The sequence below is a fragment of the Colobus angolensis genome, unplaced genomic scaffold (genome assembly GCF_000951035.1).
Source record: "Colobus angolensis palliatus isolate OR3802 unplaced genomic scaffold, Cang.pa_1.0 Scaffold662, whole genome shotgun sequence".
NCBI classification, from domain to species: domain Eukaryota; kingdom Metazoa; phylum Chordata; class Mammalia; order Primates; family Cercopithecidae; genus Colobus; species Colobus angolensis.
The window spans coordinates 278183-292897 of record NW_012120288.1 but is presented as its reverse complement, the minus strand read 5'-3'; the positions used below and the strand labels follow the sequence as shown (position 1 = coordinate 292897).

The window sequence follows — 14715 nt, the reverse complement described above, 5'->3', positions numbered from 1 at the left end:
TCCTTCCTTCCTTCCTTCCTTCCTTCCTTCCTTCCCTTTCTAATAAAAAGAAATGAACTGATTTTTTTTTTTCTCAGTAGAAAGATCAGAATATTTCACAATCTTTGTGAGTTTTTTTTTTTTGAAACTTTTATTTTGGCTTGAGGGTTACATGTGCAGGTTTGTTACCTAGGTAAACTTGTGTCATAGGGGTTTGTTGTACAGATTATTTCATCACTCAGGTATTAAACCCAGTACCCATTAGGTATTTTTCTGATCTTCTCCCTTCTCCCACCCTCCACCCTCCAATAGGCCCCAGTGTGTGTTGTTCCCGTCTATGTGTCCCTGCGTTCTCATCATTTAGTTCCCACTTATAAGTGAGATCTTTTGGTATTTATTTTTCATTTCTTACATTAGTTTGCTAAGAATAATGGCCTCCAGCTCTATTCATGTTCCTGCAAAGGATATGATCTCACTTTTTAAAATGGGCGCATAGTATTCCATGGTGTATATGTACCACATTTTCTTTATCCAGTCTACTATTGATGGGCATTTGTGTTAATTCCATGTCTTTGTTATTGTGAATAGTGCTGCAGTGATCATACATGTGCATGTATCTTTATAATAGAAAGATTTGTGTTCCTTTTGGTATATTCCCAGCAACGGGATTGCTGCGTTAAAATGGTATTTCTATTCTTAGGTCTTTGAGGAATCTCCACGCTCCTTTCCACAATGGTTGACCTAATTTATACTCCAACCCACAGGGTGCCAGTGTTGCTTTTTCTACACAAACTCACCAGCATCTGTTATTTTTGTTCTTACCTTTTTATCCAGGATTATAAACTTGGACTTTTTTTTTTTTTTGAGACAGGATCTCACTCTGTCTGTGGATGTGAATTCCACTTGTCTCTGAGACTTCCAGGGATTCCAACTCTCTCAGTTGCCTGTGTTTGGCCTTTATGAATTTGTTACATTTTCAGTTGTTTCCTTCTTACTCACTTTTATGACTGTCACTTCCTCCACATGTGCTCTGCCAGAGGTGATGCAGTTTGTGTGTCTCATCTCTCCTTAGAGGGATTAGTCGCCCTTTTGTATCAGTTCCCATGGCTGCCTCATTACCTTGATGATCTTTTTTGGATCATGATCTAATAAATCCCCTATAATCTTTTTTTATTATTATACTTTAAGTTCTGGGGTACATGTGCACAATGTGCAGGTTTGTTATATAGGTATACTTGTGCCATGTTGGTTTGCTGCACCCATTAACTCGTCATTTACATTAGGTATTTCTCCTAATGCTATCCCTCCCCTGTCCCCCACCCCACTACAGGTGTGATGTTCCCCGCTCTGTGTCCAAGTGTTCTCATTGTTCAGTTCCCACCTCTGAGTGAGAACATGCGGTATTTGGTTTTCTGTCCTTGCAATAGTTTGCTCAGAATGATGTTTTCCAGCTGCATCCATCTTCCTGCAAAGAACACGAACTCATTCTTTTTTATGACTGCATAGTGTTCCATGGTGTACATGTGCCACATTTTCTTAATCCAGTCTATCATTGATGGGCATTTGGGTTGGTTCCAAGTCTTTGCTATTGCGAATAGTGCCGCAATAAACATACGTGTGCATGTGTCTTTATAGTAGCATGTAAATCCCCTATAATCTTATAGATTATTAGGATATTGCTCATTTTCAGGACTGGAGTGACTTTCTCTTGAGGCTTTCAAAATCTTACCTGAAGGTAGAACTCTCATTTGTTAATATTTTGACTACTGGTACAAAAATACAGTATTCAAATATTTAAATTAAAAGATAATCCAGGGGCTAGTTGTCTATGGCTTGAAAGCTAAATCCAGCCTATGGCTTATTTTTGCATAGCTTTTGAGATAAGCATTTTTTTTTTACATTTTAAAGTATTATTTATAAAAAATACAACAATATAATACAGAAACTACATGGCCTACGAAGACTGAAATACTTATTGTTGGGCCTGTTAAAGAAAAATTTGCTGATCTCATATTAATTTAATACGTATTATTTTGCTTTGCATTATTGTATACACTTTTACATCCATTATTTATTTACTCACAGATTGAAAATTATGGATTACTTTCTGATCTTATTTTATCCCCTCCATAAATTATCCAGCTTTATGATACCATGGTTTCAGTCGGGGGAACTTGGCCCAAGACTCATGTGAATACACAAACATATATGTGAGGTAGGAGACCAGCAGAACTTGTTTTCTGGTCATAACCCTACTGACTAAAACAGGATCTGATCCAAACAGGATCAGATAGTGAAACTGGCAGAAACCAGCAGGTGGCTGTGAGGGTGATTTCTGGCTGCCCTCATTGCTTACTAGCATGGGACATTCCCACCAGCATAATGACAGTTTATAAATGCCATTGCAATGAACCAGAAGTTTACCATAATAAAGTAAATAGCATATTGCTATTTATTTTATCAAAGATTTGTGATTGTGTATTATCTCTAAAGGAATTTAATATTAATTTTCTTGATTGTATATTTCTCAAGTTGATTTGTTAATAATGTCAAAATCTCAGAATCTTTAATTCTATGTCTTGGTCAATGTGTCATTTAAGCATAATGGTGACATAAAAGCTGAAGTGTAATAATTGTTAGTCTGATTATAAATGCAGTAGGATTATTGCCCTGTAAGATCTTCTATTGTTACATTCACTGGAAGCATGGCAGAAAACCCAGAATCACAGAAAAAAGTGATTAATTGAAGCATGTATAAAAATTGGCCAAGGTGGGAGGATCTCTTGAGCCCAAGAATTTGAGACCAGCATGGACAACATAGTGGGACCACTCTCTAAAAGTAGATGAGTCGATTGCTCAGGTGTTGTATCCACACCTGTAGTACCACTCACTTGGGAGGCTGCAGGATGAAGATTGTTTGAACCCAGGAGTTGTGCCACTGCCCTCCAGCCTTGGCAACAGAGCAACATCCTTAGAAAAAAGCATGTGTAAATACAGACATAAAATTCCTTATTTCTGTCACAAAAGAAATACATCCTCCACTAAGGGTGACATGGGACTGTGTGTTTCCAGTGTTTCTCAAAGCAGGAGATAGTTTGGGCAAAGAAACAAAAGCTCTCTTAAGTCCCTTTCTTTTTACTAAACAATGCCCTGTGGATGCAGATACGGGTGTTATGGGATCTTTGGGGTGTCGATTTTCTGGCTGGAAACCTCTGTGGCTGGTGGCGCCCTTGTTCAAGTTCTTGTCCTGCATCCAGGAAGAATAAGGTATGCAGACAAGTGGAGGGCAAACAAGACAAAGAGGACTTTTCAGTGGGGCACTTAGTGTTTTTTTGGATCATGTCTGGTGGCTCCATGGATTATAACAGAGAACATGGCAGCCCAGAAGGAATGGACCCCGATGGTGTAATTGACAGCAACTGGAATGAGATTGTCGATAACTTTGATGATATGACTTTAAAGGAGTCTCTTCTTTGGGGCATCTATGCTTACGATTTTGAGAAGGCTTCCACTATTCAGCAGAGAGCTACTATTACCTGTATGAAAAGGTATGATGTGATTGCTCAAGCTCAGTTAGGTACTGGCAAGACAGCCACATTTGCTTTCTCCATCCTGCAACAGTTGGAGACCCAAGCACTAATATTGGCCCTCACCAGAGAACTGGCTCCACAGATCCAAAAGGTAATTCTGGCACTTGGAGACTATATGGGAGCAACTTGTCATGTCTGTATTGGTGGAACAAATGTTCGAACTGAAATGCAAAAACTGCAGGCTGAAGCACCACATATTTTTGTTGGTACACCTGGGAGAGTGTTTGATATGTGAAACAGAAGTTTCTTCTTCCAAAATGGATCAAAATGTTTGTTTTGGATGAAGCAGATGAAATGTTGAGCCGTGGGTTTAAGGATGAAATCTATGAGATTTTTCAAAAACTAAATACAAGTTTTCAGGTTGTGTTGCTTTCTGCCACAATGCCAACTGATGTGTTGGAAGTGACCAAAAAATTCATGAGAGATCCAATTCGAATTCTGGTGAAAAAGGAATAATTGACCCTTGAAGGAATCAAACAGTTTTATATTAATGATGAGAGAGAGAGGAATGGAAGTTGTATACACTTTGTGACTTGTACGAGACACTGACTATTATGCAGGCTGTTATTTTTCTCAAGGCGCAAAGTGGACTGGTTGACTGAGAAGAATGCATGCCAGAGACTACACAGTTTCTGTTCTGCATGGTGACATGGACCAGAAGGAGAGATAGGTTGTCATGAGGGAATTCTGATCAGGGTCAACCCATGTTCTGACCACTACTGACTTGTTGGCTCTCGGGATTGATGTGCAACAAGTGTCTTTGGTTATAAATTATGATCTACCTACCAATTGTGAAAACTATATTCACAGAATTGGCAGAGGGGGTCTATATGGGAGGAAAGGTGTGGCTATAAACTTTGTTACTGAAGAAGACAAGAGGATTCTTCGTGATATTGAGACTTTCTACAATACTACAGTAGAGGAGATTCCCATGAATGTGGCTGACCTTATTTAATTCCTGGGATGAGAGTTTTGGATGCAGTACTCGCTGTTGCTGAATAGGTGATCACAATATGCATTGTGGTTCTTTCTTTGGGAATACTTGAATCTTATCTCAATGCTCATAATGGATCAGAAATATAGATTTTGATAGCAAAGCTACATTAGTCATGAGCTCTTGTGAGGAAAGTCATTGGCTTTATCCCCTTTAGAGTTAGACTGTTGGGGTGGGTATAAAAGATGGGGTTTGTAAAATCTTTCTTAGAAATTTATTTCCAAATTCTGTAGAAATGGTTATATTAGATGTTCTCTATCATTTAATAATATACTTGTGGGCTAAAAGATATAGGTGCTGTATAAAATCAGCCAATTATGTTTAACTAGCATATCTGCCTTTATTGTGTTAGTCATTAGCCTGAGTAGAAAGACCTTTGAATTTTTTTTTTTTTAGAAAGCATTTGAATACATTTTGTTTGGTATTGTATTTATTCAATAAAATATTTAATTAGTGCTAAGTGTGAACTGGACCCTGTTGCTAAGCACCAGCAAGCAATCATCCTAGGTAGGGTTTAATCCCCCATAAAATTGCCATATTGCACATATCTTAATGAAGTTTGAATGTTAAATAAATTGTATATTCACTTTTTAAAAGAACTAACAAGAGGAGCTTTATTGAGTGTTAGAACAGCTCAGAGGAGATCCGCAGTGGGTAGTTCCTCTGTAGGCAGGTTGTTTGGTCAAGTGTTCAGCTCTCAGCAGAGAGGAGGCCCTGAAGAGTGTGCCTTCTCTCTGCAGGCAGGTCTTTCCAACGTCTGCAGCTCTTAGCAGACAAGAGGCCCTGGAAAGGGTAGCTCCTCTCTACAGCTGGTCGTCCCATTGTCTCTCCATCCTCTGCCCTGCTCTGGCTGAGTCCCAGGCATTTACGGACCTCAGAGGGGAGAAAGTGCATATACATTGGTCCATGGGCAGCCATGGATGGGTCCAGAAAAGGCACCACAAGTCCACACTCTGGTCTCTGGGATTGGCAGCCTGGCCAGTCTCTGGCCTGAAGGTGGGGCCTTACCAGGGACTGCCCCCTTCTTCTCTGGATCCTGTCTGCCTCCCACTGCAGTCCATGGTGCCCAGGCTGCTCACACCAAGGGGCACCTGCAGGCCACCACCCAGCTGCCCTCAGAACCCCCTTGGTTTCCCCTCTCATGTTCCTCAGCAATCAAATTCTGGAGGTGTCTGAGGTGGCAAGGGGCTGGCATGCCAGTGCTGGCCTGGCCATGTGCACACTTGGCTGAGCTGTGACAGTGTAGGGGCTCAGCTCCCAACCTGCTCTGAAATCAGAGTGGGTGCTGGGAGCAGGTAGAGATCAGGGAGTGGGAGCAGACACTTCTGAGCCTGCAGCGGCAGTGGGGGCCTTCCCGGGCTTCAGAGAGTGCAGGCTGCAGACACGCCTGGGTCCTGCACTTGGGAGGGCAGTTGCAGCTGCTCCTAGGTAGCTCCCAACCCACTAAATCTGAAGGAATGGGCCTCCCACTTGTCCCCAGCTCCTGGGTCTGCAGCCATGGACCGTTTGGCTGCAGCTGCAGCCAGGAGGGCAGGGATCCTGCCTGCTCACAGTGCCCCCAAGAGGACAGGGAGACTTGGATCTGCAGCCACAACTTGGGTGGCTGCAGTCCCGCCCAGGAGGGCAGGGCTCCTGCCTGCTCCATAGAGTGAGAGGTCTGGGTCTACAGCTGCAAGTGCACCCAGAAGCTCCCTCCCCAACTCATAAAAGGTGGGGATCCCACTTGTCCCTGGCTCCTGCTGGCTCCACAGAGCATGCAGCCCTGGCTGGGCCTCCCTGCTGCAGCCAGTGTGATGGCAGTGGCTGCTGATATCATGGTGACAGCGAGAAAAGTCTGGCTGTCCCTGAAAGTCCCTGGCTCAATGGGCAAGTCTCTTCCTACGCAAGCTCCTGCTGCCCATGGGTCTTGCTGTCTGCCTTCTGTCCCTGCAGAGCTGTGGGAGGAAATGTCATGATTTCTTTCTTGCTGACTATGACACATCAGGTAGGTCCACAGATCAGTCCTCCCAGAAGTTGAAGTATGAGTGAGTGTGAGGGAAAGTGGGCAGACTTCCCATGGGTTGGGCCACTTGGTCCATGGCCTGATAGAGATCCTCATCCTTCTACTAGAAGTCAGTGACACCACAATGAACTTGCTCCCTTAAGGGGTCTGGAAAAGGGAGGAACAAGGGCCATAGAGGGAGGGTCAGGTGAATATGGAGTGAATTTTGAAGGATGATATTATTTGAGGTATTTGAGTCTCAGAGGCATAAAAAAACACACAGGGAGGATGCATTCCAAAGTTCTTAGTGGGGACCTAGGATGGAGGAAAGGGTGGGGGCGGGAGGTGGGCGAGGAGGGACACCACAGCCCTTAAGGCAAGTGCACATCTCACTGCGGATGCTCTTTGGGCACCCACCTCACTGTGCATGTTCACCAGACGTCTTCTACTCTACCTCTTCACCCACGTGGTGAATGCCTCGGAGTTGTGAGGTCAAGTTCCTAAGGTCTGGATTCCTTCTCTCCTACTGAGACACAGCAGGTAAGTCCCAGGTCCAACTGGGAGGTGAAGTGTGAGTGAGGGTGAGGAGGAGCCAGTGGGCTTCTGGAGGGTCGTCGGTGGGAGGGAGACTCAGAGGGGAAGGGCCTCGAGGTCTTCATCCTTTACATGTGGCACTGCAGCCACGGGCCTTCTTTTCTGTCGGGGCCACAACTAAGGAGGAAGGAGGGCCTTGGCGTGGAGGGGATTGGGGTACGATGGGGCACATGCTGGGGGTGCTGTTGAAGGTATCTGAGTCCCAGAGATGCCTCAAACCCCTGACAGAGGACAGATTGTAGACTCCCCAGTGGGGACCCAGGCATGGACAGCGTGGGCAGTAAGGAAGGGGCCTGGGAACTGGGAATGCTGCAGGTTGGTGACCTCGGCCCCAAGGTCTGTAGAGTGCCAGGAACAGGTGTCCAGTGAGGAGCACCCAGTGCTGTGTTGCAACTTCCCAACTCCACCGTGGAGGTTTGAATGGATGGGACTCTGTGGTCGAGCAAAACTTGATTTTAGGGAGGAACTGGGCCCAGGAAATAGGTGTGTGACAAACACTGTGGTCACTCCCAGTTTAATTCTCTAGCTCTATTTTCCTACACGTCTCCATGATGGAGATTCCAGTTGTGAAACCAAACCACATCAGGGATATCCAGTGTCTCTTGCCAGGAGCCTTAAGACATTACTTTGCTAGCTTGACCACCTTAAGTGATTGTGCAAGCATTCTATTCAGAAGACACACAAACTTATACTTGCCCTGGGACTTACCTTCAAAGTATTTCCAAACTTCAAGAAAGTGACAAGTTAACATTTGGCCATGGAAGTGCTCAAATAGAGCTATCCTCTCAAGTGCCATTTCCCAATCACAGTATTCTGTATTCTCTTTGCAGAGTGAAATATAATTTGGCGAGGAAGATCAACATGTAGGCCTAGACCAAGACGAAGTTTACAACCTCCTGAGCTGATCGGGAGTATGTGTGAGTGCTTTTAACATTCGTTGTTTTCTTTTAGCAGAATGTTTTGTGTGTGATAGTGTTGTTGAACTAGTATACATACACTGTTAAAGGTCTTCTGAGCTGATAAAAAATGATCATGGCATCTTATGAAGGAAAGACTGATCCAAGAGGATTATGTTGTGTGTGTGTGTGTGTGTGTGTGTATGTGTGTTTGTGTGTTTTGGAGACGGAGTCTTGCTCTGTCACCCAGGCTTGGCTCACTGCAACCTCCATCTCCTGGGCTCAAGCAATTCTCCTGCCTGAGCCTCCCGAGTAGCTGGGACTACAGGTTCATGCCGCCAGGCCCAGCTGATTTCTTTTTGTATTTTAGTAGAGACGGGTTTCACCGTGTTGCCCAGGCTGTTCTTGAACCCCTGAGCTCAAGCAACCCACCTGCCTTGGCCTCCCAAAGTGCTGGGATTACAGGCCTGAGCCACTGTGCCCGGCCTACATTCTGGTTTTGCCTGGATGGATGACCTTGTGTTTTCCAGATTTTGCCCATGACTTCCTCCGTATGCTTATTCATAACAGGTTGCACACATCCATCCCAACATAGATTAAACCACCTTCCAAAGCCCTTGAGGGTAACTCCGTCTTAGAGTAACCTCTCTGTGGGAAGAATAACTTGATGAATCATAAGTATATGAATAGTGTTGGAGAAATGTCTTTAGACTTACTTATGATCAGAAATATCTATGTATTCTGTTTATTTGCATTATTGACATGTATTGATAACAATTTTTTTTTTCCCAAGACAGAGTCTTGCTCTGTCGCCTGGAGTGCAGTGGCGTGATCTCGGCTCACTTGCAACCTCCGCCTCCCGGGTTCAAGCGATTCTCCTGCCTCAGCCTCCCAAGTAGCTGGGATTACAGGCATGCGCCACCATGCCCGGCTAATTTTTGTATTCTCAGTAGAGACAGGGTTTCAGCATGTTGACTAGGCTGGTCTTGAACTCTTAACCTCGTGATCTGCTCGCCTTGGCTTCCCAAAGTGCTGGGTGTGAGCCACCGCGCCCAGCCAAAACTTTTTATTTGTACACACACAACCACGGTCCCAGGAGCCCAGTGATGAGGAGCCTCAACAAGAGGAACCACCAGCTGAAAGTCGGGATCCTACACCTGGTCAGAAGAGAGAAGATCAGGGTGCAGCTGATATTCGAGGTGCTGGGAAGGGAAAGAAAGAATGTCTATGCAGGGAGGAGGCCTATGTGTGCATCATGCCTTATGCCACGACCAGTAACAGGAGGAAAGAAAACATTAGGAAAGGATTGCAAACATTTGCTGAAAGTTGGCTGGAAAATTGAAGAGTATAGTTTACAGCTTCATGCAGTCCCTGGATATGATGAATCTTCTCTTACCTTTGAAATATATTTTGTATGCTCGAAAATACAGTCCTTGCTAAATCAGATGAGGCAGTTTAATTTTATGCATAAATATGCAGTATTTCACTAGTTTAATTTGTTCTTCTTAGAATGTTGCTGTATGATCTTCTAAGGCATTGTGTCAATAGTGCTGTAAGTACCCTTTAACAGCATGTGGAGTGCCAAGTCATCCTACCTTATAACACCCTGAATAAAGCCCATTTGCATAAGGATGTTAGCCTCATTTTATTAATAAGAAAACTGAGGCTCTGAAATGGAGGTTTACCAAGAATCCTTGTACTCATGGAGACAGAATTCATATTTTGTCCCAAGGTTTGTGTTATCCATGTTGTAATAAGAAAAGGTCAGTGGTTTTGCTTAAGATACTATTTGAATGTGTGTGTACTCTAAGGTAGTTTAGTATTGACTCAGGAGAAAACACAGTTCAATGAAGCAGAATAGAAACTCCAGAAAAGAGCTCAATAAATGACAGCCACTCTTTGATTGGCATCCTTTGATTGGTAATTTTTCAGGATGTTTGGTAAAAGGTGGATAACTCAGGACACTGGCATACAGGTAGCTATATTAGCATGATTTCGAAGGGGCTTTTAAAAGTTGTAGAAGCACTTTCATCATTAGAAAACTAAAAGTACCATAAGTTTATCCTGAATCAGAAGTTGTTTACTCACTAGATAGTACTTTTGCGTTCAACACTGGCAGAATTTGGGCCATGGAGTATTTTAGCAATTCGCTGTTAAGAGGTTTCCAGAATATGACTGTCAACAGTGACCACTAATTTCTTTGCATTCAACTTCCTGTACCCTCACTGGAAGACAGTGATTTTCCTGTTATTTTTGGTACATTATTCTAAATGTGATTCATTTATGTAAAGTTACATACAGGGCCCTTAGACCCAAGCATAATGTTAATTTATCTAAATAATTTTCAAGTCACCTCAACAAGGGATGGGTGTCACAACTGTAAGATTTCTCGTAGGCAGGCCAATACATTGATCTAATCCTTCAGAAAATTACATTTCATTTATGATTAAAATTCTATCCATGTGGCAGACTCCAGATTTCTTAGATAGTCGATATTCTCTGTTCATAATACACAATGGTAAAGTATGGGAAATGTAGGTGTGGTGTGATTTATCCTCAGATTGTCATTTAAGATAAGAATTCATAATACAGGAAAACAAAAGTGTGCCATCTTTACATCACATTTATTACCACACTGGTCTACAGGATTTTATTTCATAACACTGAGGAAAAGAATACTATCTTTTCCTTATTTGTCCTTCTTGTTTTCCTGCTTCAGTCAAGAACCTCTGTATTTTTTAGTGCCTGACCTGGAAGCTGATCTCCAGGAGCTGTCTCAGTCAAAGACTGGGGATGAATGCGGAGATGGTCCTGATGTTCAGGGGACAATTCTGCCAAAAGCAGAGCAATTTAAAACGCCAGAAGGAGGTATGCTATCCATTAAGATGCAAACTTACATGCTTTCTGTTTTTCACAATATTATACTTTTGAAAATAAAAAGAGAGAACGTTACTGCCCCTTTAAAAGCACAATTCAAATGCAGGCCTTCTTTGAAAAGTTGTTCAGACCCCAGATGCCTGACCGGAAGACTTAAACACTATCAGATACGGAAACAAATTGGGTTAAAGCCATATTGAATCATCAAATATGAAAGCATCTTCTTACTTGTGACTATAACCAATAGCTAACTGTTTTCAGATTCTTTTCTAATCTCTGCTTTAAACAAATATATAATGCATTTGTAATACCACTTTGTGTGAAATATGCTGAGTACTGAAGGAGGTTCTAGTACCAGATCTAACATAATTTGTGAGATTTTGGATGAATTCCAAAAATTCTACATCCATCCTTTTCTATTGAAAATAGTAAATGCAAATCGATATATTAAACTCTGTTTCAAGATTGATTTCTGTATTTTCATGTTCTGTTCGATAGAATACAAAGATATGATTTGTTTTTCATAACAGTTTCACTCCAGTTATAATATCTGAGTTGAGATTTCATGGTTCCTAAGAAAATGAGTGGGCAACCTGCTTGATGTTTGTTTTCCCGTATGGAGACCTAAATGACTGTTCTTGGATTTTGTTAAATTCTGAATTCTCTGGTTCTTAAAGAATAATTGCATTTTAAATCCTTCCCGCAGTGAACCCTTGAACGACTGAATAATAAAATGGCAAGAGACAGACAGGTTTCTGTTACCAATGAAGTAGGGAGCACGCATGTAGGTCAGTGATGCTCAAGGTGGGTGTAGGATGCCTGTGCTAAGCATGCTCCCTGCCCTTACTGTCAGTCTTCATGAGCTACTGTGTGTAATTAGATTGAAGACACATATGATAGAATCACCTCTAACCATATCATAGGTTACATATTACAGGTTTCTGCCTTGAGACATCGGGTGATGCGATTTAAAGTTCAAAGACTATAACGTCCTCATTCATGAGTAGTCGACATAAGTATCTTTTACACGTATTTTCCAAATTGCTGACTGTTAATTAGAAGAGCTTCTGAATTTCAAGGGAACACTCCATATTTAGGGAAGAAATTACCTAAATGTTTGTACTCTACACTGCTGAACCATTCCATTAGACCATTTACATTCAAAGACAGTTTTCTTTGGAAGGCTGACGTGGGCAGATCATGAGGTCAGGAGATTGAGACCATCCTGGCTAACAGGGTGAAATCCCATCTCTACTAAACAAAATACAAAAAATTAGCCGGACGCGGTGGCGGGCGCCTGTAGTCCCAGCTACTCGGGAGGCTGAGACAGGAGAATGGCGTGAACCCGGGAGGCGGAGCTTGCAGTGAGTGGAGATCAGGCCACTGCACTCCAGCCTGGGCGACAGAGCGAGACTCTGCCTCAAAAAACAAAACAAAAACAACCAAACAAACAAAAAGACCCTTTTCAGTCTGTTTCCAGGAGCCTACTGAAGAAGCCTCAACTGTATTCTTAGGAAGACTATAGTCTTAAATGCATAGATAACACATTACACGATAAAGGAGAAGAATAAAAAATAATAAAAGAGCAATAGAATAAACCTAAGGGAAAAGGAAAGAGGAAATGAATAAAAGACAGATACGAATCATTAGTAAAAGGAAAACGAATCCAAAAGTAACAAATTTAAAGATATTTTTAAAAGATAGTGATAGCTTAAAACTAGTGTGACCATATAATTAGTTACACAAACGGGAATACTTTCAAGTGTAAAAAGGCAGTATTCATATTGACATTAGCACTTTAGGTGAAAATTGGGGGAAAATGATTACGGTACCTTAAAAACCACAGAAAGGTAAACTAGCCCAAAGAAACATTTTTGCACTTCAGATACAACAGATAAAAAACAAATGCAATAAAATGTTTTCTTAAAAGATAGTTTTCAGACTATTTCCAGGAGTCTATTTGGACATCCAGAATGTAGTTTCAAGCCAAAGCATTAAATTAAACATTTTTTTTTTGTGAATTCCTTTTGTTTCTTAACATTTTTTGTGTGTTGGTTATATTTTTAGTAAAAGTATACACAATGTTGGCTTTCTGCTTTGACCACTTTTTAATAGGTTCATCTGATTTAAAGTGTTCTGACCTCTAACTCTCTTTTGGTTTCCTTGTAGCACTGGAAACCAGGATGTGTTTAAAAAGTATTGATAATGTATATGCTTGGAAATCTATCTTCAAAATCTCTACAGAGGCCTAACTGCATGTAAGCCAATGGGTGACTCATAGGCTTCTGGTTTTAGTCTACTGTATGAAACTGAAACACTGGTGTCCTTTGCATACCTTTAATGTCACCTAAATACAGTTCTGCTAGTAATGTTGTTCTTCTATTATAGGTGAAAGGCAACCACAGGTTTAAATGAATACAAGCTGAAAGAACGCAAACTGGTTTTGTATTAGACATTTGACTTAAAAATATCTCAGAGGACCTCATATGCAGAAGGAGGGCAGGGAACACTTGTGGAATTGCAGTGATCGCTACATGGTTGGATGACCAAACCCTGAGTCACAGGGATGAGCCACGTGGATGTCCGTCTGCAGAGGGTGGGAGGGGAATGCCGCTGGCCTCTGCTTGAGGAGCCCTGCAGCAGAGTGACACCAACCTGCAGTACTGATCTCAGTTATGCCCTGAGGGTCCCAGACGTAAGCAGCCTATTGGTTAGGGTTCCTCGGGGTGTGTGTGTGCGTGTGTGTGTGTATGTATGCGTGCACACGTGTGTGGGGGTGGGTGGAGAGAGAAAGAGAGAGAGAGAGACTGAGTTTGAAGACCTAGCCCATGAAAGTGTTGTGACTGGCAAGTCCAAATCTCATGGAGCAGGATGTCAGGCTGGAGACCCGGGGAGGAGGTGATATGAAAGGTCAAATCCAAGGGCAGTGTGGAGGCAGAATTTCTTCATCTTGTGGAAGACCCCAGTCTTCTTCTCTGAAGGCCTTCAAGGAACTGGATGAGGCCTACCCACAATGGGGAGGGCAATTAGGTTTACCAAAAGTCTGCTGATTTAAATGCTAGTTTTCACGTAAAGAAAACCCTTCACGGAGACATTTACCCTGGTCAAAGTGAACATTTCTCATGCATCGTGGCGTAGCAAAGTTGACACATCAAATTTCCCATCACATCCACCTTATACGAATCCTATTAATGCTGAAGGTCTATCTGACAAAGGCAGGTGACTTCCTAACTAACATTCTGTATTAACCATTTTTATCCAACTCAAGCCAGCATTTCAGGCTCAGCACAACTATGGCCGGGAAGCTGAAGTTGATGTGCACGCCTTCCAGGGATGAGGCAGTGATGGGATATTCAGGGCACACAGGTAAGAACAATCCCAGAGGGCACAGGTGATACCCCTGGACTACAAGACTTTACCCTTGTTAGGGCACCCCCAGCAGGACATACGTTCATCAGGTAGGAGCTGGCCAAGGCCTCCATTGTGGCATCCCGCAAAGAAACCTTTCCCTCTAGGGTTCCCCGTTCAGTCTAAACAACTGATTTGCATCTTTGGTTTAGGGGAACTGTCAGTAAGCAAGTCAGTTCAGGGTAGTCACTAACATAGGTTCCTCCTCTTCACAAGCATGGATGACATCCCTAAGGTGTTCTGTGCGAGATGTTCGGGAGCTGGGTCACCCTTGCTGTCCCATAGTCGCAGCTCGGTAAGGTGTGATCTTGGGTTCAGGATTCAGTGTGGTTTCAAAATTGGCCTTAGGGTATGACTGTGGGCTCCTCACAGGCAGAGAGACCCACCATCCGTACT

At 42.8% G+C, this 14715-nt stretch overlaps 1 protein-coding gene and 1 pseudogene across 2 annotated transcripts; both read left to right on the top strand.

Annotated features, from left to right (window-relative positions):
* Window positions 1–3290: 3290 nt before the first annotated feature.
* On the top strand, window positions 3291–4524 carry LOC105500430 (annotated as a pseudogene). The gene has a single exon (XR_001000026.1). The product of XR_001000026.1 is annotated as a eukaryotic initiation factor 4A-II pseudogene (transcript).
* A 3458-nt stretch (window positions 4525–7982) lies between these two features.
* LOC105500428 (X antigen family member 3-like) lies at window positions 7983–13322 on the top strand (the record flags this gene model as incomplete). The annotated part of the gene is made up of 5 exons (XM_011925925.1): window positions 7983–8053; window positions 9014–9017; window positions 9131–9233; window positions 10777–10902; window positions 13300–13322. Coding segments are annotated over 5 exons (327 nt in total), but the record flags the coding sequence as incomplete, so codon positions are not given.
* Window positions 13323–14715: the final 1393 nt, after the last annotated feature.